The sequence below is a fragment of the Mastigoproctus giganteus genome, chromosome 1 (genome assembly GCF_048544385.1).
Source record: "Mastigoproctus giganteus isolate SK-2022 chromosome 1, ASM4854438v1, whole genome shotgun sequence".
Lineage (NCBI taxonomy): Eukaryota > Metazoa > Arthropoda > Arachnida > Uropygi > Thelyphonidae > Mastigoproctus > Mastigoproctus giganteus.
The window spans coordinates 111385960-111409380 of record NC_143575.1 but is presented as its reverse complement, the minus strand read 5'-3'; the positions used below and the strand labels follow the sequence as shown (position 1 = coordinate 111409380).

Genomic DNA, 23421 nt, shown 5'->3' with positions numbered 1-23421 from the left:
CAGATCTTCCCTTTCTGATGAAACTTTGGAAATACTCCTGACAGCTGAGTCCTAGACAATAGAGTCATTGTTATGATCAAACTTTGACTTATTTCTGAAAAGGCACATCCTTGCAACAGGATTATTTTTTGAATATTCAAAGACAAAAAAGTATTAGGTAAGCTAATATTTATAAGCATACTGTACTAGTAAAAGAAAAAAAAAAGTTGTTTTTTTTTTTTTTTTTTTTTCCTTCAGAAAAATGCTTTTCCTCATTTTTAAAAGTCAAAAGTTGGCAGCAATGCAACAATATAGTCAACCTTTGTATCATCTGCAAACAATTTTGAAAACAAGCTTGATATCCCTTCATCAATATTGTTAATGAATACTTAAAATGCTAATGGACCAGCAGTGAACACCGAGGGACACTACCCTCTGTGCCACTCAAACATCTTTTTATCCATAGCAGTAACTTGCCCCTAATGCCTCATTGCTTCAATTTGTATAAAATTATTTTTTGCATCCAACCCCTTAACATATCCATGCTGTAATTTCTGCATAACTGCATTTCTGTCTCGATGATCCTGCAATACTTCTTTAACTACACACTCCATTATTTTTTTTTAGAACAGGAATGGCAACCATTATAAATGGTTGGGCCAAATAAAATGTCTGTGAGGTACATGTGGGCCAATTTTTTTTTATATTTCCACGATTTTTAGGATTGTTAAAATGATATATAATAAAAAAAGTCGTAAGCAGTTTTATGTTATTTATCGTAATATTTATACATACACGTGCATATAATTAATTTTATTAATAAGAAAAATGAAATACAAATTCAAGATAAAATTACAAAAATACAATTCCAGTAACAAAAATTGCAGTATGTTTTTTTTTTTATAATATTTAATGAGTGTTTGATACTGTTTATTTTTATCAGTGAAGGATCACTGGATCATTATTTGTCGTAGCAATGTGCAGAGTATTTTCTAAATTTACTTCAGAAATTCCATTAGTTTAAAAATATATGTTATAAACAGCAGGCAATTTATTATATATATTTTGAAAATTACTGCTGGCCAGGTCATGCACGTTTGCAGGTCAGATGGTGGTGGTTCGCAGGTGGGCAAACCTGCACATTCGCAGGTTTGTCCACCCCTGCTCTCGAACATAAGTTAAGCATACAGATCTGTAATTACTTAATTTGTCCTTTGATCACCTTTATGAATATCAGAGACATTTGCACATCTCCAATCCATAGGTACCTCTCCTAATCCAAGGATGTTCTCATAAGATTTTACTTACCTCTTTTCCTGCTGCTTTTAATGTAATTAGATAGATTTTATCAGTCCCTGGTGGTTTATTTACTTTCAACTTCAGCAGTTTCTTTTCCACTTTCTTCCTAGTTACAAAATTATTTAGCTCCCTGTTATGACTTGGTATACTTCTATTATTCTTATTCCTAAAAGCTTATTCACTCATGAATGTCAATCATGATACTTATTCACTTTGTTGGCAATCTGAACAGGATTGCCAGTAGTTATGCCATTCTTATCCAGTGGACCAGTGTGGCCCTTTCCTTCTGGTGTTACATAATCTTAGAATTCTTTGCATTCTTAGCAAAACACTTCTCACAATATAGCTTTGCTTCTGATCCCCCATAGTGACTTGTTTGCAACTAGTTTATGCTTAGGTGCCAAGCGATTGTGACTGAGCGATTTCTCTGTGCTTAAAGTGCGATTTTCCAAAAAGTGATTCATAGTTCTTTTACATTCCTGTCCTTAAAAAATTTATTTATTTAATAAGAGCTCTTGTTAGAAAAGTATTTGTACAGAGCAAGAAAGGAAAGCCACCTTTCTTTATTTCTTATATTTTTATTACTAACACCTATTACTTCTCGCTTGGTCACACCAAACACTACTCTTGCCTTCCCGTGGCAGGGCCGGAAACCTTGGCAGAACAGTTAATCTGCCAAGAGCCAAAAGGAGCAATTATGGAACACAATAAGTTTCTTCCTCTAGAGCCGACAAGCTCTCGGTCAGACGTAGAAACTGAACATGACATGTCTCAACCCGAGAGGTTTAAGACCAACTCCTCAGTCATAGATTTTTCTGCATTTCTCTTAATGCACTCTCTCTCTTACAGATCAGCGTTCTCACCAAATTGTCTCCGTTTCTTATCCAGAAACACCTCGAAAGTCTTGCCGGATCTCCTAAAATAGTGAAGCGACTGCAATCAGCAGACCTACTAGTAGAAACAATCAGCAGGAAACATTCTGAGCATCTACTGAAAGTTACAATTTTGCGGAATTTCGGTAAAAGTTTCTCCCCATGGTACCCTAAACACATCTAAGGGTGTTATGTCCAGCTGGGACCTATTGAATGTCTCGGAGGAGGAGATAAGTCAAGAGCTTCAGGAGCAAAATGTAATTGCAGTAAAAAGAATCATGATTAAAAAGGACAGTACACTCACACCTACAAGGAATATTATACTCACTTTTAATACTCCAAATTAGCCGACCGGGCTAGCCGAGTGGGTAAAGTACCTGCCCGGCAACCCAAAGGTCGCGGGTTCGATTCCCGCCTCGGGCTTGGATCAAAGTACTGCAAAAACCTTGGGAGGTGCAATATGGCCACAGAAGCCGATGCGCCAACAACTACCAAATCAAAAAAAAAAAAAAAAAAAAAAATACTCCAAACCTACCTTCTTCCATAAAAGCAGGTTATCTTCTTTGCCGCATTCGGCCTTACATACCTAATCCATTAAGATGTTATAAGTACCAAAAATATGGTCGCTCTCAAATGGCATGCAGAGGAAACGCAGTTTGTTCCAACTGTGGGTCCTTCGATCACGCTCAAAGCGATTGTTCAGCAACAGAAATGACCTGCCCTAACTGTAAAGGAAACCATCCTGCTTATTCTAGGACATGCTGCAAATGGAAAACTAATAAGAAAATTGTAAAATACAAGATTGAAAATAAAGTAAGCTTTCAAGAAGCAAGGAAATTAATTGCTCCCAATATTTCTAAATGTATATACTCCAGTGTGGTGCAAAATATCAATTAGTGGCTACCCAAACTGATGTTACAGTTCCCCTTCAACACTTCAATCTCTGACTGGGCTCGGACTGTTCTCTCTCAGCAACAGTCCAATATCCCCAAGCACTTGAACCAGGCAAGCAATACTGCTCTTACGGTACCTGCAAAAAATCTCCTCCTTCTCCTCCTCCAATGATTGATGCTACATCAAATAACCAAGACTCAAACATAAGAAAGAATATTATGAATATTATAAAAAAAAGATACAGTTGACTCATCCAGACAGGAAGACCCAATCTTAGAAATATATGCGGAAGAAGATATGGACACTGATAGGCCATTCTTCTCCAAAAAAGAAAAACAGAAGCCTGAACACTATAAACCAGTCACATCAAAACAACACTCAGATACAGCTTCTTCTACTAAACACCAATAATGCTTATGTTCTACAATGGAATTGTAGAGGATTTCGTAGCAACTTTAATGATATTCAAGATTTAATTAACTGCTACTCGCCAGTTGGTTTTTGTCTACAGGAAACATATCTAACTCCTCAAATTTCTACCACCATAAAGAACTATTCTATCTATCGACAAGATCGTAATACTTCAAATTCTGCCCGTGGAGGTGTGGCTATCTTGGTTAGCTCAAAGATCCCAACCAAGAAAATTGTTCTACAAACTGAAATTGAAGTTGCTGCCGTACTTTTGATAGCCCAGATTGCATTACCACTAGTATCAATCTATCTCCCACCAAGACATACCTTCTCTTACCAAGATCTGGAAAACCTGCTCATACAGTTACCTTCACCTGTCTGTCTCTTGGGGGATTTCAATAGCCACCACCCCTTATGGGAATCGAATAAATTAGATAGACATGGTTGACCAATTTGATTGGATACTATGATGTAGTCACAAAAGAACTGGATGCAGGGAATAACTTTGATATTATATATTTGGATCTTAGAAATGCTTTTGATACTGTTGCACATGGAAGACTGCTGCACAAGTTGGAGCAGTGTGGCATTGGAGGCAAATTGCTGCTATGGATAAGGGGATGGTTGAGTGGCAGAAGACAGAGAGTGGTAATCAATGGACACTGCTCAACGTGGACTAATGTTATTAGTGGAGTTCCTCAGGGTTCAGTGTTGGGTCCGTTGTTGTTTTCGGTGTTTATGAATGATATTGATGATGGTATATCAAGTTTAATGTCCAAGTTTGCAGATGATACAAAGGTTGGCAGGGTTGTTAAGGACACTACTGACGCTATGCTGCTGCAACAGGATCTGGAAAGGTTGAACAGATGGGCTGAGAGGTGGCAAATGAAGTTTAACATTGACAAATGTAAAGTACTACATATGGGAAACAGTAACCCCAGAGCAACGTATCAACTCTGCGGTACTACACTGACAGTGGTGGAGAATGAAAAGGACCTGGGGGTAATTGTGCAGGCAGGTATGAAGTTCTCTGAGCAGTGCAGACGAGCTGCAAGAGTAGCTCATGGTGTCTTGTCAATGATATACAGGAATTTTTCTAGCAGGGATAAGGAGGTGATTATTCCCTTGTATAAGGCAATGGTTAGGCCACATCTTGAGTACTGTATACAGGTCTGGAAGCCTCATTTCAAGAAGGATGTAGAGCTGCTGGAACGGGTACAGAGAAGGGCAACAAGATTAGTGAATGGAACAAAGGGTTGCTCTTACGAAGAAAGGCTTTAAGTTTTGCAAATTACAGAGTCTGGAGACTAGGCACCGGCGAAGTGATCTGATAGAGGTGTATAAGGCTTTGAATGGTTTGAGCATGCTCAATGCCAATGGGATTCTTCCTCTTGCTCAGAATAATCACCTCAGAGGGCATAAATTCAAATTGAGGAAGGATGGATGTCGGATAGATGTGCGGAAATTTGCCTTTGGCCAGCGGGTGGTTGGTTGGTGGAACCGACTTCCATCATTTGTTGTTGAAGTTGATAGCCTAAACAAATTTAAGGCTCAACTGGACAGGTATTTCGAACGAACGGAGGGGTGAAATGGGAGTGGTGTGTGTTTTTTTTTTTTTTTTTTTTTTGGCTGATGCTGAATAAGCTTGCTTTCTTGCATCATATGCCTCTGCTAATGCTAATTGAAATGTTTCTGGATAATCAATTCTTAATACAGGTCTACCTACTCACATACAATTACCTACTGGACAAACGTCTACAATCAATTTCTCGATATGCTCTACAGGAGCATATCGAGAAATTGATATTTTCTGTTTCAATTCTGTTTCCAATCATGGAATGGTCTGTTATGGACAACTCCATGGGCAGTGACCATTTTCCGATTACTTGTAATTGCTCATTGCACAACCGCCATTAGCTCAACCCTGCAGGAAATGGAAATTCTCTCAAGCCAACTGGGTCAAATTTCAGTCAGCTGTCACCCTGGATGAGAAATATATATATATATGAACACAATTAATAGATGAAGCCACATATTATATCATTTCACACCTACTATCTGCAGCTAAATGTTCAATTCCATTGTCAAACCCCCAGTCCCAACAGCACCTTAACTATTGGTAGAATGAAGAATGTACAAATGCAAAGAAGTTAAAAAATAAAGCATGGAATTTATTTCGTAGATCCCCAACCATAGCCCTTGTTAAAAAACTACAAGAGGCTAAGGGCAAAAGCACACCTCATTCAAAGACAAGTCAAGAAGAATTCTTGGATTCAGTTTGCGTCTATCATAAATAGAAACTGTAACTTCAGGTTAATATGGAAGAAAATCAGGCAGATTTCCAACCACCCCTTCGCCAATTCTTTCATGGAATGGGCAAGAACTCTCTGCTCCTGAGGACATAGCAAATGCCTTGGGCAAAACCTTTTGCTCAAGTTTCAGCGGCATCAACTTATTCTCCGGATTTTCAGAAAATAAACACCAAGACTGAACAATGAGCCATCAACTTTCGAACCTCAGTTTTCCTTCTGCATAACCAGCCTCTTCAATTTTCTGAACTTCAACATGCCATTAAAACAACACGCAATAGTGCTGCTGGGCCAGATGGAATATCTTATATCATGTTACAAAACCTTGGTGACAAAAATTTACAAATACTGCTGGTGTACTATAACCGAATATTTATGGAAAACATTTATCCCAGCCCTTGGCATCATGCCACAGTTCTTGCCTTTTTGAAACCTGGAAAACATTCTACCAGTCCTAACAGTTATAGACCTATTTCCCTATCCAGTTTCCTCGGTAAATTACTTGAAAAAATCATCAAAATGCATCAACTAATTAGTAATAATCAGCATGGCTTTCAAAAGAACAGGTCCTCCTTAGATCTCATGATCAAAGCTGAGTCTGCAATTCTTAATGCCTTTGTAAAAAATGAACATCTTTTTATTGTTTCCATAGACATAGAGAAGATATTTGATACTACCTGGCATTGTGGCATTCTCAGTGACCTCCATGCTCTTGGTCTATGAGGCAACCTTCCTGCATTCATCAGGAACTTTCTCCAGAATTGTTCATTCCAAGTTCGATACCACAACTCGCTTTCTACGACATTTTTACAGGAAGGAGGAGGAGTGCGACAAGGGTTTGTACTGAGTGCAACCCTTTTTGCCCTTAGAATCGGTTCAATCACAAAATAACTTCCAAATACTGTTCAGACCTGTGATCGCTGATATTCTCTCTCTCTCTCTCTCTCTCTCTCTCTCTCTCTATTTCTTGCCATTCTCAGAACATGAGATCCATTGAACGGAAACTGCAGATATCCCTGAATAAAGTCCAAAGGTGGGCAGAGTTAAATGGCTATTGCCTATCAGCAAAAAACTATTGCAATCCACTTTTGTAATCAACGGAAAATGCATACAGATCCTGAACTTCAAATGTCAAACTTTACCATTCCAGTTACTAACAATATCAGATTCTTGGGATTAATCCTTGACAGAAAATTAAATTTCTTCGAGCACATTAAATTTGTGCATACTTCCTGCCTCAAAAAGCTGAACATACTAAGAGCTTTATCTGCCTTTTCTTGGGGAGCAGACCATACATCTTTGTTGCTCTTATATAGAGCATTGATCAGATCCCGATTGAATTATGGTGCTCCACTTTATGATTCTACCTGTAGTCGTACACTATGATAGCTGGATCCTATACAGCAGAGTGCATTGCGAATTGCACTTGGTGCTTTCAGGACATCTCCTGCCCATGGTTTATACATTGAAGCTAGCTAGTGAGCCCCCTCTTTACCTCCACAGCAAAAATGCTGCTTCTTAAGTATGCAGCCCGAATACAAAGTTGCCAGCAACATCCTATTGAGCCATACCTCTTTAATCCACAACAAAATCTCTATAGAAACAAACCCACTAAAATATTACCAAATCGCCTTATTGAATTAACACAGAGTTGGAATGTTCCTATTGTCAACAGGCAACAAGTAATGAATTACTTTCAACCACGGTGGACTCTCCCTCTGCAACTAACCTGCGATACTTATATTCACAAGTGGGGAAAGAATCACTTACCGATAATCAATGTGAAACAACTCCATGCAAGCCATATTAAAAAAATATGCTGATTTTTTGCCAATATATACTGATGGCTCCAAATCACATTCAGCCATTGGAGCAGCGGCAGTATTTCCTTCTACAATCATTTCGGCTGCTCTTCCACCTGAGTATAGCAGCTTCTCAGCAGAACTCCATGCAATAAAATTAGCCTTAGAAAACCTGAATCACTACTCTTTTCTAAAATACGTAGTATACATGGACTCGCTCAGCTCAATTACAGCAGTGCGAGTCAAGTCAAAAGTCTCCTATTGAAAATCGAAGAGAAAGTCACCAATCAGTGACCTTTTGCTGGATCACTGCACATTCAGGGATAAAGGGAAATGAACTAGCTGACAAAAATGCCAAAAATCCAAAAACTTTTGATTTAACCTCTGCCCTAGTCCCATCCTCTGACTATAATCACATCATACAAACAGCATGTCTCGCACAGTGGAAAGAACTATGGCACACCCAAACCAATAATAAACTCTACCAATTAAAACAGTAACCAAAGCTTTGGCGCTGTAGCGCAAAAACATTGTAAAGAGAAGAAGTGGTACTTGCATGGGCACGAATAGGACACACATATCCGACTCACCTTCATCTACTGACAAGAGAGGATCCTCCTCGGTGTCCACACTGTTCAGCACTTTTGACAGTGAAACATATCCTGATTGAATGTATGCACTATCAACATGACAGAACATCCATCCTGTTTTCTTTGACAAATCTACGAGAACCGATGACACTACGACATATTATTGGTGAGGATGCAAACCAATTAATTTTTTCATTTTTCTAAAAAAAATTGGACTATATCATAAATTCTAAAAGATCTTGGTAATAAAAATGAAGGAGTTAACATTGAACTTGTTTTTAGCTTTTTCCTATGAATAGGTGCACTATAGCCCTGGCAGCTTATGCTCCCCTAAACCCCCATAACACACACACACAGAGTTTATGCTTGCTATAGGTTTCTGTGTTCTCTGATAATTTATAGTCATCTCATGCTTTTTAAAAGTTTCCATGATTACTTCCCTGAATGTTTTCCAGTTTGAATTTGCAGTTGGTAACATTATATCTTTAAGTAAATCCCACAGCAGTATATTGTGACCGTTGCTGTTTAGTCGTGCATTTATCTTAACATTCATGATATACAAAATATTATTTAAATGTAATAACCTTTTATTACCGCTTTCAGACCTTATGTGTAACAGATCCAACTTATTTTGAAACATTACTGTCTGGTTGAATTGTCAGCCATCCTTCACACCTTCAAATCATGAGCTAACTTTCCAGATGTATTCATTTAGACACAGTTTGTGTTAATGTTGTAGTCACTCTGTTATTGGTTCCTCCACTGTCAAGTTTTTAATACAGTTAGGCTCCTTAGTGAAAATCAGAACTAGTCTGATTTTCGGATATTAGAGCTCCTTGTACTCTCTCAGATATCTCATGCTCATGCTCCTTAGTGAAAATCAGAACTAGTCTGATTTTCGGATATTAGAGCTCCTTGTACTCTCTCAGATATCTGGGATCAGTTATAATCATTCAGTTTATTCCAAAAAAACTGTTAGTACATAGTATATTTGTAGTCCACATATTTTAGTCTGTAAGAGATACATCGAAGTCGCCACAAGACAGTCATACTTACTGACTTAACATCCACATTACCTTTATCTGTTTGGAAAATTCTTGCCACCTTCATCCAGTTTTTGATGAGAATCATCACATTCTCCTCTGTCCCTCCCTCTCTCCTGAAATCGGAATATGTGCTGAAATTAAAATCTTTATCTTCTGTCTCCGAGTGGCAATATATCTCAGTGAGCCGAACTATATCAGTGTCATTTGGCCTGATCAAAAGCTCATGTTCATTTAATTTTTTTACAATAATGCTGGCATTACTGTGTTGAAAAATTAAGTTTTGTACTTGATTGTTTTTTACAACAATAATTTACCCCTTATAGTTTTTTAAAAATGTTTTTTAATGTGGTCTAAGATCGTTGATAAGATTTTGTACTTATTACAGTTTCCCTTTCTATTGTTTGGAGTAATTAAAAGTTGCTCAAACAGCCACAGTGGTGCAGTTCTGCATACAAGCCTTACATAGTATAAACAATAAAGCCTTGATCCTTAGGAGAACTGCCTTCAGCAGTTCCTGCCTTAGTTAAGGCATCTTCACTGCTCTTGGCCAATATGCTTGCTGCTGTAGTCTGAGACATGTCATTTAAAAATTAAATTTAATCTTAATATATATCAATACTGCACTTTTACCACAATAACCCTGTGCAATATGTAAGTACAGGCAACCCCCATATAACACCATTCTCACGTAGCACATGCTTCTTGATTAGACCGGGGTTCGAGCCCGTCACCACTAAATATGGAGGATGTGGCAAGGTCAGGGAATGACCACCGCATACCCCGGAGCAATATGGCCTTAGTTGCTATTGCTCCTTAAAAAAAAATAATAAATAAAAATAACACCATTCTCCTACAACACATTTTGCTCTAACACGATTTATAAATTGTGGCAATCCTCACACAGCACAGTAATTATATAGCATGGTTAGAGAACTGCAGCAAACCTCGCATAACGCAGTATTTTTGAACTTTTGTGCAGGGAAAACCCTGCTATTATGTTGGATGTAATTTTTTAACATTTCCATTCTTTTTTATGAATCCTCGCTGTTGACCCACTAGTCATTATGCAAAAAAAAAAAATTATTGGGAAATCTCCGTGGTTTCTTTTGTTGGGAAATCCCAACAAAATAAAGGTTCTGTTAGGTTCTGTACTATTGAACTTGTGCTTGTTTGAGACCATAAAATTTTTTTGACTTTGAGCATGCAGTTCATGACTTTTAATGTTTTTGGTTTTTATGTAAGGTTATTTTGGTTTTTATTTCATCCTTTATAAATTTTTCCAGGAATGTATTACTAAACTTTGTTCTTAAGAACCATAAGGGAATAATTTCTTCATTGTGAATTAAATTCCAGTTATTACTATTTTTAATAAAAATTAAGTTTCTGATAGTTATAAAAAAAAATGGTATATTTTTGTATTGGTATAATAAAACCATGTTATACGGGAGTATAACACTATTTCGCACTGCATGAGATTTTATAGGAACCTAACTACCATGTTATACAAGGGTTACCTGTACAATAATTATGCTGCACTATTCTCAGCTGCTGTAACAGTATGTATGCTTATTACACAAAATTCATAAAGAAAAGTATTCATTGATTACTCTTATCTCTGTTTATATACAGATTGTTTGGTACTGTATATAAACTTTTTATGGCTGAATGAAACTGGAACTGTTATACTTACAAAGTTTCTTCCAAATTAGCAGCCTTAACAGATCAACTTTCATTTTATGCATTTACTTAAACAGTTCTAAAGGCTTTAAATGTTCACAGTCCTCTTACCATGCTGATGAGTTATAGACAAACCAGAAATGATCAGAATACCTAATTGTGACAGATTTGTGATAATAATGCAGTTACAGTGCAAACTTACAGGATATATATATATATATATATATATATATATATATATACACAGAGCTGTAACTTGCAAATGAAGACTCACCAGACATCTTTTTTACTGTTTTGATATGATCAATCCATCCTGTCAGCAAGCCCCACCCTCTTGTTAGCATACTCTATAAAGCATTATGTAGGCCATATCTTGTATATTGCATACAGGGTGTGATATACAAGGAGCATATTGCACCTTATATGTTGCACAGATTAATTCATATTCTGTTAGAATAATAAATTGAAGACCTTGTTTCAGAAAGGATGTGGATCCACTGTGAAATGAGCCAGGAAAGCAAAAAAGTTAATTATCATCAGAGTAAAGTATTCCCACACGGAGAGATGTCAGTTCAACAAGCTGCAAAGTCTCAAGACTAGATATCTGCATGGAGATCTGATCCAGGTATTTAAGACTTTAAAGTTTGAGCAGGCTAATTATTGGGATATCTTTTCTTTCCCAGATGGTACAAATAGAGGGCATGCACTAAAATTAAGAAAGATTAGTTGTGGATCGAATATAAGAATACTCTTGCACGTAATAACTTATTAACTGTTACATAACTTGTCACCCAATCTTATAAAATTGGAGAGTGAGTGGAAAGATGTCCAGATGAAATCGGGTGACTTTTTTTTTTTTTTTTTTTTTTTGCTAATGCTGAAAAGCTTCCATGCATTTTCTCTCTATTACTGCTAAGAATTCTAATATTGAAATTGCTTTCTGATTAGTTTACACTATTATACATGAAGTCTAAAATGGTATGACAAATTCCAATAGTATAAACTTTTTTTTCCCTTTTCCCCTTTTCATAAAGACAGTAGTATCCACTTGTCATGAGATCATGTGAATAGTATTTTTTAATGAAAATAGGTTGATAAAAATAAACAGAGTTTCTGACTACTTATCAATTCAGCTAAATTCACTTGGAAAAAATTATTCCTTTCAGATGTCAGTGCAAGCTGGATCATTTTCACTAAGGGTAAGTGCTTTGTTACAAAATTTTAATTGTTGCCTTTTTTGCCTTCTCTTTAAGGAAATTTTTTTCCCTGTAGGGAAATTTGTTTGTCTTTATGAAGTGAACACATGCTGGAGCTATTCCCATCTAGTCCAAAAAATAGTGAATGACTTTCTTGGCTATGCTTTGTTTATTAAACTTAAACAGAATGCATTTTGTTAACATTGAAAGTGCAAATTTTCTAGTATAAACATGTGAAATCACATTTCAGTATCTGTTTTATTTATCAACTAAAAAAATTACCATGCTTTTAGTACAAATATGTTTTGCATTTGGCACTGATGACATTCATATGTTCTGTATGCAGTTGTATTTTATATTAAATTGTTGTCATCAATTATTGCCATTATTTCATTGCTTCTGTCATGCATATCAAACAGCGTGTCTCAGAAAACACAAGAAAAAAGAAACACACACACCATGTATATAATGGGGATATATATATATATCATTGTTTTATTCTAGCTGCTCTTCCAGGTTTTCCATACACGTTCTCTTGACATTGAGTCTTCACCACACAGAATAGTGTGTTTAGCTTAACATATTTTTAAGGTTTCTAATTAGTAAGATAGTTGCTTTGAAGATTTATATTCCTTTTCCATTTTCCTGATTATATTTCAGTTTATGCAGTAATTTATTAATTATTAAGTTAATTAACTTAATACTAAAGTTATAAAAGTAATCCTTTGATGTTTTGGCTATTTAACTTAAACAGAATGCATTTTGTTAACATTGAAAGTGCAAATTTTCTAGTATAAACATGTGAAATCACATTTCAGTATCTGTTTTATTTATCAACTAAAAAAATGCAAGATTTTGTCAAGCAGAAAAGTTAACTTACAGATTAACCATTAATTGCAGTAATGTTAATAAAAACTAGATTCCTAGGCTTCCAATTTTTGTTTCTGAATATTTAATTATACCATGATCTATCCAAAAAATTTGAAAACAAAACCATATTTGGGTTTATCAAGTCATCTTAAATGTTGTGTCTAGCAGCCATAATATTTAAAAAAAAAAAAAAAAAAAGCGTGTCTTATGGTAGTTGATGTGTTAAATGCATGGTCAAGGTATTAGATGGTTACTTTATTAGGTACACTGCCCATTTCATGAAAAGGAGCTCCGCATTCAGTAATAGCATGTTTTTGCACCATATGTTATAAAGCAGATGGTAGATGCTGTATGTAGTTCACTGCAGGAATGGAAAAGACAAAAAAGATTTGTGATTTTAAGTGGCTTTGAGCATGACATGGCAATTGGTGCTTGATGTGCCAGTATGACCATCTCAAAAGCAGAAACCCTGCTGTAGTTTTCACATGTGACTGTTTCTAGTGTGTTGCAATTGATCCATTAACCAATAACATCTAGCCAATCCTATGGTTGGAAATGTCTCATTGGTGCAACAGGCCAATGAAGGCTGATAAGACTCATGCATTTTAACAAAAAGACTATAGTCAATCAAATGACAAGCCAGTACAACAGTGGTAACCAAATAAGCATTTCAGAACACACACACACACTCAATATACCTTATCATGGATGGGATATTGCAGATGAAAACAAAACCATTTTACAGTCCAGCCAGAAAAAAAACAAGAAGGTATGGTTACAGCAGGCTCAGGTACAACAACTGGACAGTGGAGGATTGCAAAAATATTGTCTCTAATGAGTCCCTCTTCTACTGATTCACCCTGATGGGAGGTGCAGAATACAGTGAAAACATAAGAGCATTGACCCATCCTGCCAGCATTATAGGTTGGTAGTGGCAGTGTAGTGATATGCTGCTTACAAATAAACTACAGACAGATACAGTTTGGGCTAAGTATCCCTTGTATCATTAAACCCAATGTCAGCAACAACAATGAAATGATCTGGGGAGTGGTTTTGTGGTACACTTTGGGTATACAATGTGCTGTACCTTGTCACAGATGGGATGCTTCCATAAAACAAGAAGTTATGTTTATGTTGGCCTCAGGAACACTAACGCTGGGCAAAGGAGGATTGGAAAAGCATTGCCTGGTCTGAAGGTGTGTCATTAAACCCGACAACAACAGTGTAATGATCTGGGAAGTGGTTTTATGAAACATGTTGGGGGGTACTATGTGTTGCACTTTGTCACAGACAGAGTACTCTCAAAAAACAAGAAGGCATATGCTAACCTCAGGAACAGGAGGATTGAAAAAACATTGCCTGGTCTGACAAATCCCATTTCCTGCAGTTTAATGCTGTTTGGAAGGCCAGAATATGACAAAAACAGTGCAGTTCATGAAACCTTCCTTCCAGGTGTCAATAGTGTCGGTTGGTGGCTGCAGTATAATTGTGGGGGGGGGGTGACTTTATGTTGCCCGTCGGGTCCCTTGATGCCAGTGCAGCAACAAATGGATGCCACAGATTATCTAGAAATTGCTTCCAACTACTAGCATCCCTTCACATTTGGGAATGAATTCTTCCAACAGGATAATTACCATATTAGAAAGCCAGAATTGTACAGAACTGGTTCCTAAATTGTGAGAGGAAATTCAGCTTATTGTAGTTGCCTCCCCGTTCACCAGATCTCAATCCAGGTGAGCACGTGTGATGAGGTAGAATGAGCTGTTTGTACTAGAGATCCACAATCATCCAATTTGCATATTTTGTGGGAAGCAGTTCAATCAACATGGAGCAGTACCCCATCCCTGTGACATGCTTTCAATACTTCATTGAATGCAATAAATCCAGGCTGTTCTGAGGATTAAAGTGGGAGGTGACCACTCACTATTAGATAGATTTTTTTTTTTTTTTTATGGAACGCCAAGCACGAGAGGTATTAGAATCTATAATACTTAGTACCGTGCATGGGTTGGAGGTTGAGAAGACGAAAGAAGACATTTGTTGACATTAGACTTGAACTTCTCTAAATTGCAATTTTCGGGAAATACATGTAAAGGAAGGTTGTTCAGGAAAACGGAAGTTGAGTGAATAAATGAGGAAGTAGAAAAGTTGTTTCTTTTATTCTCCAAGTTTGAACTTGGACAGTAAAAGGATGTTGATTGGTTGTGGCACATGTTCAGACTGCTTTGGAACAGAAAGCAGGAATTATAGAAGCCAATTCAGAACAACATTGCCCATGGAAGTATCTATAGAAAAGGCATGCAGCAGACACAGTATGTCTATGAGACAGAAAGTGGAGAGACTCAATTAGAGATGACTCATTAATTAACCTAACTGCCCTCTTTTGAATGGAATGGAATCTAGAAGCTGCAGAGAGATTTTGGGGGCACTGCCCCAGATGTGGAAACAATATTCCATGGCAGGGCAGATTTGTGATGTTTACAGAGTGAACAGCTGTTTGGAAGAAAAGTAACAAAAAAGGAAACCCAGTTGTTTAGATGCAATGTGCTTATGCCAAGAGAGATTAGAAGTCAGGGTAATCCCCAATAAAGATATATGATCTTGCATAGAAATCAATGTCATCGAAGATAAGCAGAAGACTCCGTTTTGCAAGATATAAAACAGGACTGAGTTTTAGAAGATTGAAATCGACGAAGTTATCTTTGCCCCACTGGAGAATTACCTGGAGATCAGCATTTAAGGAATTGGTGGTGGATATTCAAGAAGTTGAAGCTGTTAGAGCAGGGCAAGGTTTAAAACTATGGATAGGATTCTGGTCAATGGAAGAAGATCATTAATATATAAGAGGAAAAGAGTGGGAGAAAGAACTGAACCTTGGGGATCACCAGCATTAGTGGAGAAGTAAGAAGTTAATTAGAAGCCATCAACCATCATTTGCAGTGAGCAGTCAGAGAGAAAACTGGATACCCAATTACAAAAAACATTTGGGAAACCATAAGATGGAAGCTTTTATAGAGACCTTTGTGCTAAACATGATCTTTGAAGTGTCAAAAGCAACTGCTTGAGTTTTTCAATTTCAAAGACAAATTCCATAGATGAGTAACATAAGCCAGAATATCACCAATGGATTGACACTATTGGAATCCATATTACTGATCGTTGATCAGATTTAAGGTTTCTAGATAGCTTAAGAGTTGGAAATTAAATGATTTCTCCATAACTCTAGAAAGAGTAGAAGTAATCACAATGGAGTGATAATTGGATGGAAGGAATTTGTCACCCTTTTTAGGAACTTGTTGGATATAAGCAAATTTCCAAGCAGAAGGAAAAACACCTTTGGAATAACAATGTGAAAAAAGGCACCACAGAACAGGAGTAATTTCAGGTGTATAGGTTTTGAGAACAAGTCAGGAAATGCCATCAGGATCTGGAGCTTTCTTAGCATCACAATTGATCAAAATACTTCTGATATCCTTTTGACAGAAGACCACAGGAGACATTGAATGGAGTGTACTGGGAATAGTGGGAGGTGATTTACCAAGATCATAAATACAAGAGTTGGAAGAAAAATAGGATGCTAGCAGGTGAGCTTTATCTTTGGCTAAAGTGGCAATAGAATCATCTGGTTTTGACAGAGTGGGAACAGAGATGGGCAAAAGTTCTGGCAAGAGACCAGAATGTTCGGTGTTATTTGGACAAGAAGCAAGTTTTCTACTCTTAGTCTGAAATCTAGTTTGAACTGATTAATAACTGCTTTACAATTGTTGCAAGCTTTGGTGTAGGCCAGAAATGAACTTGGAGATTTGGAAACAAGCCAATTATGATATGCACCATTCTTCTCTTGAACAGCCTTAGCACATTTGTTGGAAAACCAAGGTTTAGATAAAGGACAATATTTTAAAGTGGAGTGTGGAATAAAGGATTCCATCCCTACAAGAATAATTTCACCAACACACTCTGAGCAAATGTTGACGTGAGAAGATTTGAAACAGTTATCTGACCAAGGAAAAGAAGAAAATACATTTCATAGATCATCCCATTTTGAATTCTTGTAATGCCGAAGAACATGAAGTTGAGAATGGCCGTGACAGAATTTCTCCATTGGAGAAGTGCCTAATAAAGTATCCACTCAATGTATACATATAAAAAAAAAAAGAAAAGAAAATGAAATGAAAACATTTCTTTCAGTTAAAAGAGCTGTTTACATAATGTGTCAAGATTCTGGCAGAAAAGTCCATGATTATTATTTCTTGATATCATTTATAATATACAGATAAATGCCAATTTTGACATCACTGCTTGATTCAGAATTCTAATAAATTACAAATAAAAGATCTAATGATTGTTAAGTGTACTACACAGAAAAGTGGGTCTGCACAAGAGATAGGTTATTAAGAAAAGTTTGATATAAACAAGAAAAATACTTTTCCATGTTAATATACCATTTTGTTACTTTGTCACAGGTTCAGAGCTTAATAACTCTAGTGCTGTAAACAAGCTATCTGTATCAGCTGTGGAAGCTTCGCCAAGGAAAAAACCACGGAAACAGTTGCTGTGAGTTCCCCCTCCATAAAAACAGTTAAGAAGGAAATGTAGTAAATTCAAACAGAGTTTATTAAATATATTTATGTAATGCTAACTATACATAGGCTTCTCTCTTTCGGCGCCTCAGTAGCCAGGTGGGAAGGAGCAGCAGTGCTTAGCACACACGCTTCTTGATTAGACCGGGGTTTGAGCCCGTCACCACCAAATACGGAGGATGCGGAAAGGTCAGGGAATGACCAAAGCATATCCCGGAGCAATATGGCCTTAGTTGCTAATGCTCCTAAAAAACAAAAAAACAAACAAACAAAGCTTCTCTCTAATGATATTTTATATATTCTGAGATCTTTTAACAACATCTAAGGCCTTGACACATCATGACATAAATATAGCATGAAATATAGCCTATCATACTTCTTACAGAACTTTATTATTATTGCTCTTATATTATTTCTCCCTGATTGGGGGTTCCACCTTGTGACTGGTATTGCTACCAGGTACACAGAGTGGTTGTTGTTATGTCTGTTAAGTCTGTTGGTTGAGGAACTCTCTGACTATCCTACAGGTGTTCAGGATTGCGACTTTCTGGAGTTCCTTGTAGGTGTTCGCTGGGAGACCTATTGCTGCTAGGCTGTTGTGTAGGGTCTTTGGCACCATACCTTTGGTTGACACGATGATCGGGATGGTTGTTACTTGTTGCATATGCCACATCTCTTTGATCTCCTGTCTTAGGTTCATGTACTTCCTGATTTTTTTCCCCATGGGTTTTCTGAAGGTTGCCAGTGTTGGGTACCGCTATGTCAATCAGATAGGTAGCCTTTTTCTCCTTGTCCACAAGGGTTGTGTCCGGTCTGTTATGCAGGATTGTCCTATTCGTTATTATGGTGCAGTTCCTGTACAGCTTGTGGGTTGGGGTCTCTGGTACTGCCTGAGGTTTGTACTTGTAGTATGGTACACTTTCTTCGATCAACTGGTATTTCCTTGCTAGCTTCTGATGTATTATCCTGGCTACCTGGTCATGTCTATGAGTGTACTCAGTCTGGGTGATCACCTTGCACCTCAGCCTGGGTAATGTGTTGGATTGTTTCTGAGGCCAAGTGGCGTCGTCGACGTGTGTCATCGAACACTCCGAGCTCCTTGGTGATGTATTTTCTATAGTTCCTGGTGTTGATTACCTGGTCTTGGATGGCGAACATGAATCCTTCAGTCTCGGAGAAGAGCATCCTGCTCGTGAGCCATGCATTGGAAGCAGTTTTATCTATGTGATCTTGATGGAGATCATTCTAGTGTCTGCCATGGACGTTTGTGCCTCCTGGTTGGGTGGGGACTCCTTGCTTAGGTTGAGTGGGGTATACCGCTTGTCTATCTTCCTTATGGCCTGCTGGCGTGCTGCTGTGTGTTTCTGGAAGTAATCTTCATGTTAACTATCGCTGTCTTCTGTTGCTCGATGAGGTCTATCAGGCCCCTTCCTCCTTCTTTCCGGGCAATTGTCAGTCTCTCCACGGCAGATTTCTTGTGTTGCGGCTCTTGATCATCATTGTCCTTGTCTTTCTCGAGATATCCTCCAGCTCTGTGACCCCAAAGGAGTAACTGGGACTGCATAGGTGTTTATGGCTTTAACTGTATTCCCTCCTTTCAGCAGGCTTCTGGTCCTGATGGTATTTTTTGGTCGGGCAGGCCTTACTTTCCTTGTGCTGTAACTGCTGAGCCTGCATCATCGACAAGTATTTGTAGGTAGGCCTCTCCCTCTGCCATGGCTTCGATCTCTTTACCAGTCTGCTGCTGGTAGTTTCGGTTGACTAATTTTCCCTGTTGAAATCCGTGGGTCTTGCATTTGTCTAGACCAAATTCCATGCTAATATCATTGCTGAATTCTTTGGTAATCTGGAGTAGTTGCTGGAGGTGCTTCTCGGTTCCCGTGTAGAGCTTGATGTCATCCATGTACATCAGGTGGGTGAGAGTGTACAGGTTCTTCCTTCTTATTATTATTATTATTCCTTGAGGTTATATCCGTACTTGCTACTGTTGAGCATGGTGGATAGCGGGTTAAGAGCTAGACAGGACCACAATGGACTCAGGGCATCTCCCTGAAATATTCCTCTCCTGATGGGGATTGGCCTGGTTATGATGTTATCCACCTTAATGGTGGTACTCCATCGTTTCTCCTAGGAAGTTTGTCACTATCAGATTGACTTTGTAGGTGTTCAGTGCCTCTATTAGCCAGCTATGAGACAGAGTCGAAGGCCTTGCGGTAATCTATGTAGGCTGTGTACATGTTGCGGTGCTTCTTGTAGGCTTGCTCCATAGCCATGGCATCTGTGGTTGGCGCCTCCATAACCAGGTGGATAGCAGCAGTACGTAACACATGCTTCTTGATTAGACCGGGGTTCGAACCCGTGACCACCAAATACGGAGGATGCAGAAAGGTCAGGGAATGACCACCGCATATCCCCGGAGCAATGTGGCCTTAGTTGCTAATGCTCCTAAAAACCAAATAACAAACAAACAAACAAGCATCTATGGTTAATTGCTCCTTGCATCCCTTGCTCAGCCGTTTGCATCCTTTCTGCTGTTTGGCCATTATGTTCTGACTCTCCAAGTGGTTTGATATCTTCCGGTTATGCAGCTGGTCAGGATCTTGTACATTGTTAGGAAGCCAGTGATTGGCCTATATTTCGCCGGGTTTCTTGTATCTTCGTCTTTAGGCTTCAGATATGCGATTCCTCGAGTGATAAACTTCGGGATTGTCTCTGGGTGCCTTATCATTCGGGTGAACTGCTCTTCGGGTGAACTGCTCTGCTCTGCCAGGTGCTTGTGTGTGCAAGTGAGCTTCTTGTACCAATAGTTGTGGACGTTATCTATTCCTGGAGTTCACCAGTTGTGAGAGTTCTTGATCGTCTGTTTTACTTCTTCTTCCCGAATCTCCCACACTCTCATTTCTTGTACGTCCTGGGTTTTCTTGCATTCTAGATCTATTCAAGGGGCTCGGCTGTTATGTTTGAGGAGTTCCCCAGAACTCCTCAATCGTCTTCTGCTTGGGTGATCCATTCCTTTCTTTCCCATCTTCTCTAAGACTCCTGTAGAAGAAGGAGAAGTCTTAGAGATGTCTTCTCTGCGACTTCTCCTCTTTGGTCCTCATCAAAGATTCGGTTGTTTATTTTCCTCTGGGAGCTCTCTTTGTATCGGCGTAGTCTCTTGCTGAGTGCAAGGAGGTTCTGCTTCAATGTGTCTAATTACTCTTCTATTATCTGATTTTTTTGTCTAGTGTTTGCTGTCTCTCTTGAAGTTGCTCTTCACTTTTCCAATTAATTTCTTACTCCTATTGCCCCATTGGTAATGGTCAATTGGCCTAGCTTGACTCTTAATTTTTCTATCTTCTGCTGAAGTCTTCTTTCCCAAACTGCCGGTTCCTTCTGTTATCGGTTCTTCTCCTGCCGGTCTCTTGTTTCTCTTCCATTAATCCTTGTGGCTGCTGCTGCAGTACAATACACGGCTGTGTGGGTGGCCTCCAGTGTTACAGCAGTGGTGCAACACTGGAGGCCATCCAGGTCGAGGTAATGCGGCATTATGTGCCGATTGAGGTGGTCTGTGACTATCTCCACAAGGTTCTATTCGGCCTCTGCTTCGGTATCACACGAGTCTTTGTGGGGTCCATTCCTTTGAATTCTGTTAGGGCCTTCTTCCACTCATCCTCCTCTATTCTGGATATCGTGACCTTATTATTATTATTATTAGTTATATGATGCAAGGAAGCCTGAAGCTTATGCTGCACCAGCCAAAAAAAAAAAAAATTCCCAAGTTACCCTGAGAGAGAGAGAGAGAGAGAGTCAGAAGAAGAAGGGAATCACCAAGAAAGAACAGAATGATTATATCCAACTCATGACCCTGAGTGTGCCAAACCCATACTCACCATATGTGGGGCCCCTGGCAAAGCTATATTATCGTGGATGTGGGCTGATCTGAACTTAATCTCAAAAGTATTTGATTCATCCAAATTTTTTGCAACCTGTGCTACACTTTTAATATGCATCTATTGTACTTCTAATAGAGAGTATTACCAGCAAAAAATAACAGGAGCATGGAATAGGTGCATCTGATCTTAATTAGTTAATTGAATGTTAACTAATTAAGTTAATTCAGTTAGTGCATTTTATTTTGGATCACTAGGATTTCTAAATTTGCTGCTGATCAACATTATCCCTGTTGTAGTAGTAGTAGTAGTGGCATGTGATGCAAGAAAGCAAGTGTGTGAGCTTATGCAGCATCAACCAAAAAAAAAAAAAAACACACCATTCCCTCCAAATGCCTGTCCAGTTCCTCCTTAAATTTATTTCACCTATCAACTTCCACGACAGATGGAAGTTTGTTCCAGCAATTAACCACCTGCTGACTAAAGGCAAATTTCCGCACATCTAATCTACATCTGTCTTTTCTTAATTTGAATTTATGCCCTCTTAGGTTTGTAATCTGAACAAGTGGAAGGATCCCATCAGAATTCAGTGTGCTCAACCCATTCAAGGCCTTATACACCTCAATTAGATCACTGTGCGGGTGCCTAGTCTCCAGCCACTGCAATTTGCAGAACTTAGCCTCTCGTGGTAAGAGGATCCCTTCATTCCCCTCACCAATCTTGTTGCCCTTCTCTGTACACGCTCAAACAAATCTACATCCTTCCTAAAATGAGGCCTCCAGACCTGTACGCAGTACTCAAGGCTTGGCCTGACCATTGCCTTATACAGAGGGATAATCACCTCCTTTTCCCTGCTAGCAAAATTCCTATATATCATTGACAAAACCCCATGACCTGCCCTGGCAGCCTGTCTGCATTGCTCAGAAAACTTCATATCTGCCTGCACAATTACTCCCAGGTCTTTTTCATTTTCTACCACCTTAAGTGTAGTACCACACAGTTGGTACGTTTCTCTGGGGTTACTTCTACCCATATGCAGTACTTTGCATTTGTCAAGGTTAAACTTCAGTTGCAATTTCTTAGCCCATCTGCCCAAATTATCTAGATCCTGTTGCAGCAGCACACTGCCATTACTGTCATTAACAACCCTGCCAACCTTTGTATCATCTGCAAACTTCGACACTAAGCCTGATATACCTTCATCAATATCATTGATAAATATACAAAACAACAGGATCCAACACTGAACCCTGTGGGACTCCACTAATGACATTAGTCCATGAAGAGCAGCACCCATTAATTACCACCCTCTGTCTTCTCCCACTCAACCATCCTTTTATCCATTGTAGCAACTACCCTTAATACCATTCTGCTCCAATTTGTACAATAGGCTTCCATGCGCAACAGTGTCAAAAGCTTTCCTGAAATCCAAATATCAAAATTATCTTTTCCATCCAGTTTCTTAGGAATTTAGGATATTATGATGTAACCACATCATAATATCCTATCAAATTTGTCAGACAAGACTTTCCCTTAACAAACCCATGCTGTGTCTGAATTATTGCTGCAGTCTTGTCTAGATAATCATGCAATGCATCTCTAACCAGTGACTCCATTATTTTACCCGGAACAGAAGTTAAACTAACTGGTCTGTAATTACTCGTGTCACCCTTCGATCCTCCTTTGTGAATTGGGGATACATTTGCACATCTCCAGTCCGGGTGGGCCTCCCCTGAGTCCAAGGATGCTCTCATAATTATGACTAAGGGTTTGCTTAATTGCTTTGCCGCCTCCTTTAATATAACTGGATAGATCCCATCTACCCCAGGTGCCTTTCTTATGTTTAACTTCAACAATTTCTCCTCCACTTTGCTCTCAGTTATTACAAAATTATTAAGCACCCTGCTACAATTTGATAACCTTCTGCCATTTTCAAACCTTAATAACTCCTCATGTGTGAATATAGATGCAAAATACTCAATCAGTTTGTTTGCTATCTGAGCAGGAAAATCAACAATCAAACC

The 23421-nt window shown here is 38.5% G+C and overlaps 1 protein-coding gene across 1 annotated transcript in view; it reads left to right on the top strand.

Moving 5' to 3' along the window:
* The window catches only part of LOC150091099 (uncharacterized), a 502417-nt gene that overhangs the window by 404505 nt on the left and 74491 nt on the right, over window positions 1-23421 (top strand). Inside the window, exons 15-16 of the mRNA XM_090383197.1 lie at window positions 12046-12078; window positions 17409-17499. Of these exons, the coding sequence (XP_090239323.1) occupies window positions 12046-12078; window positions 17409-17499 (124 nt within the window). The remainder of the gene's footprint in view (window positions 1-12045; window positions 12079-17408; window positions 17500-23421) is intronic.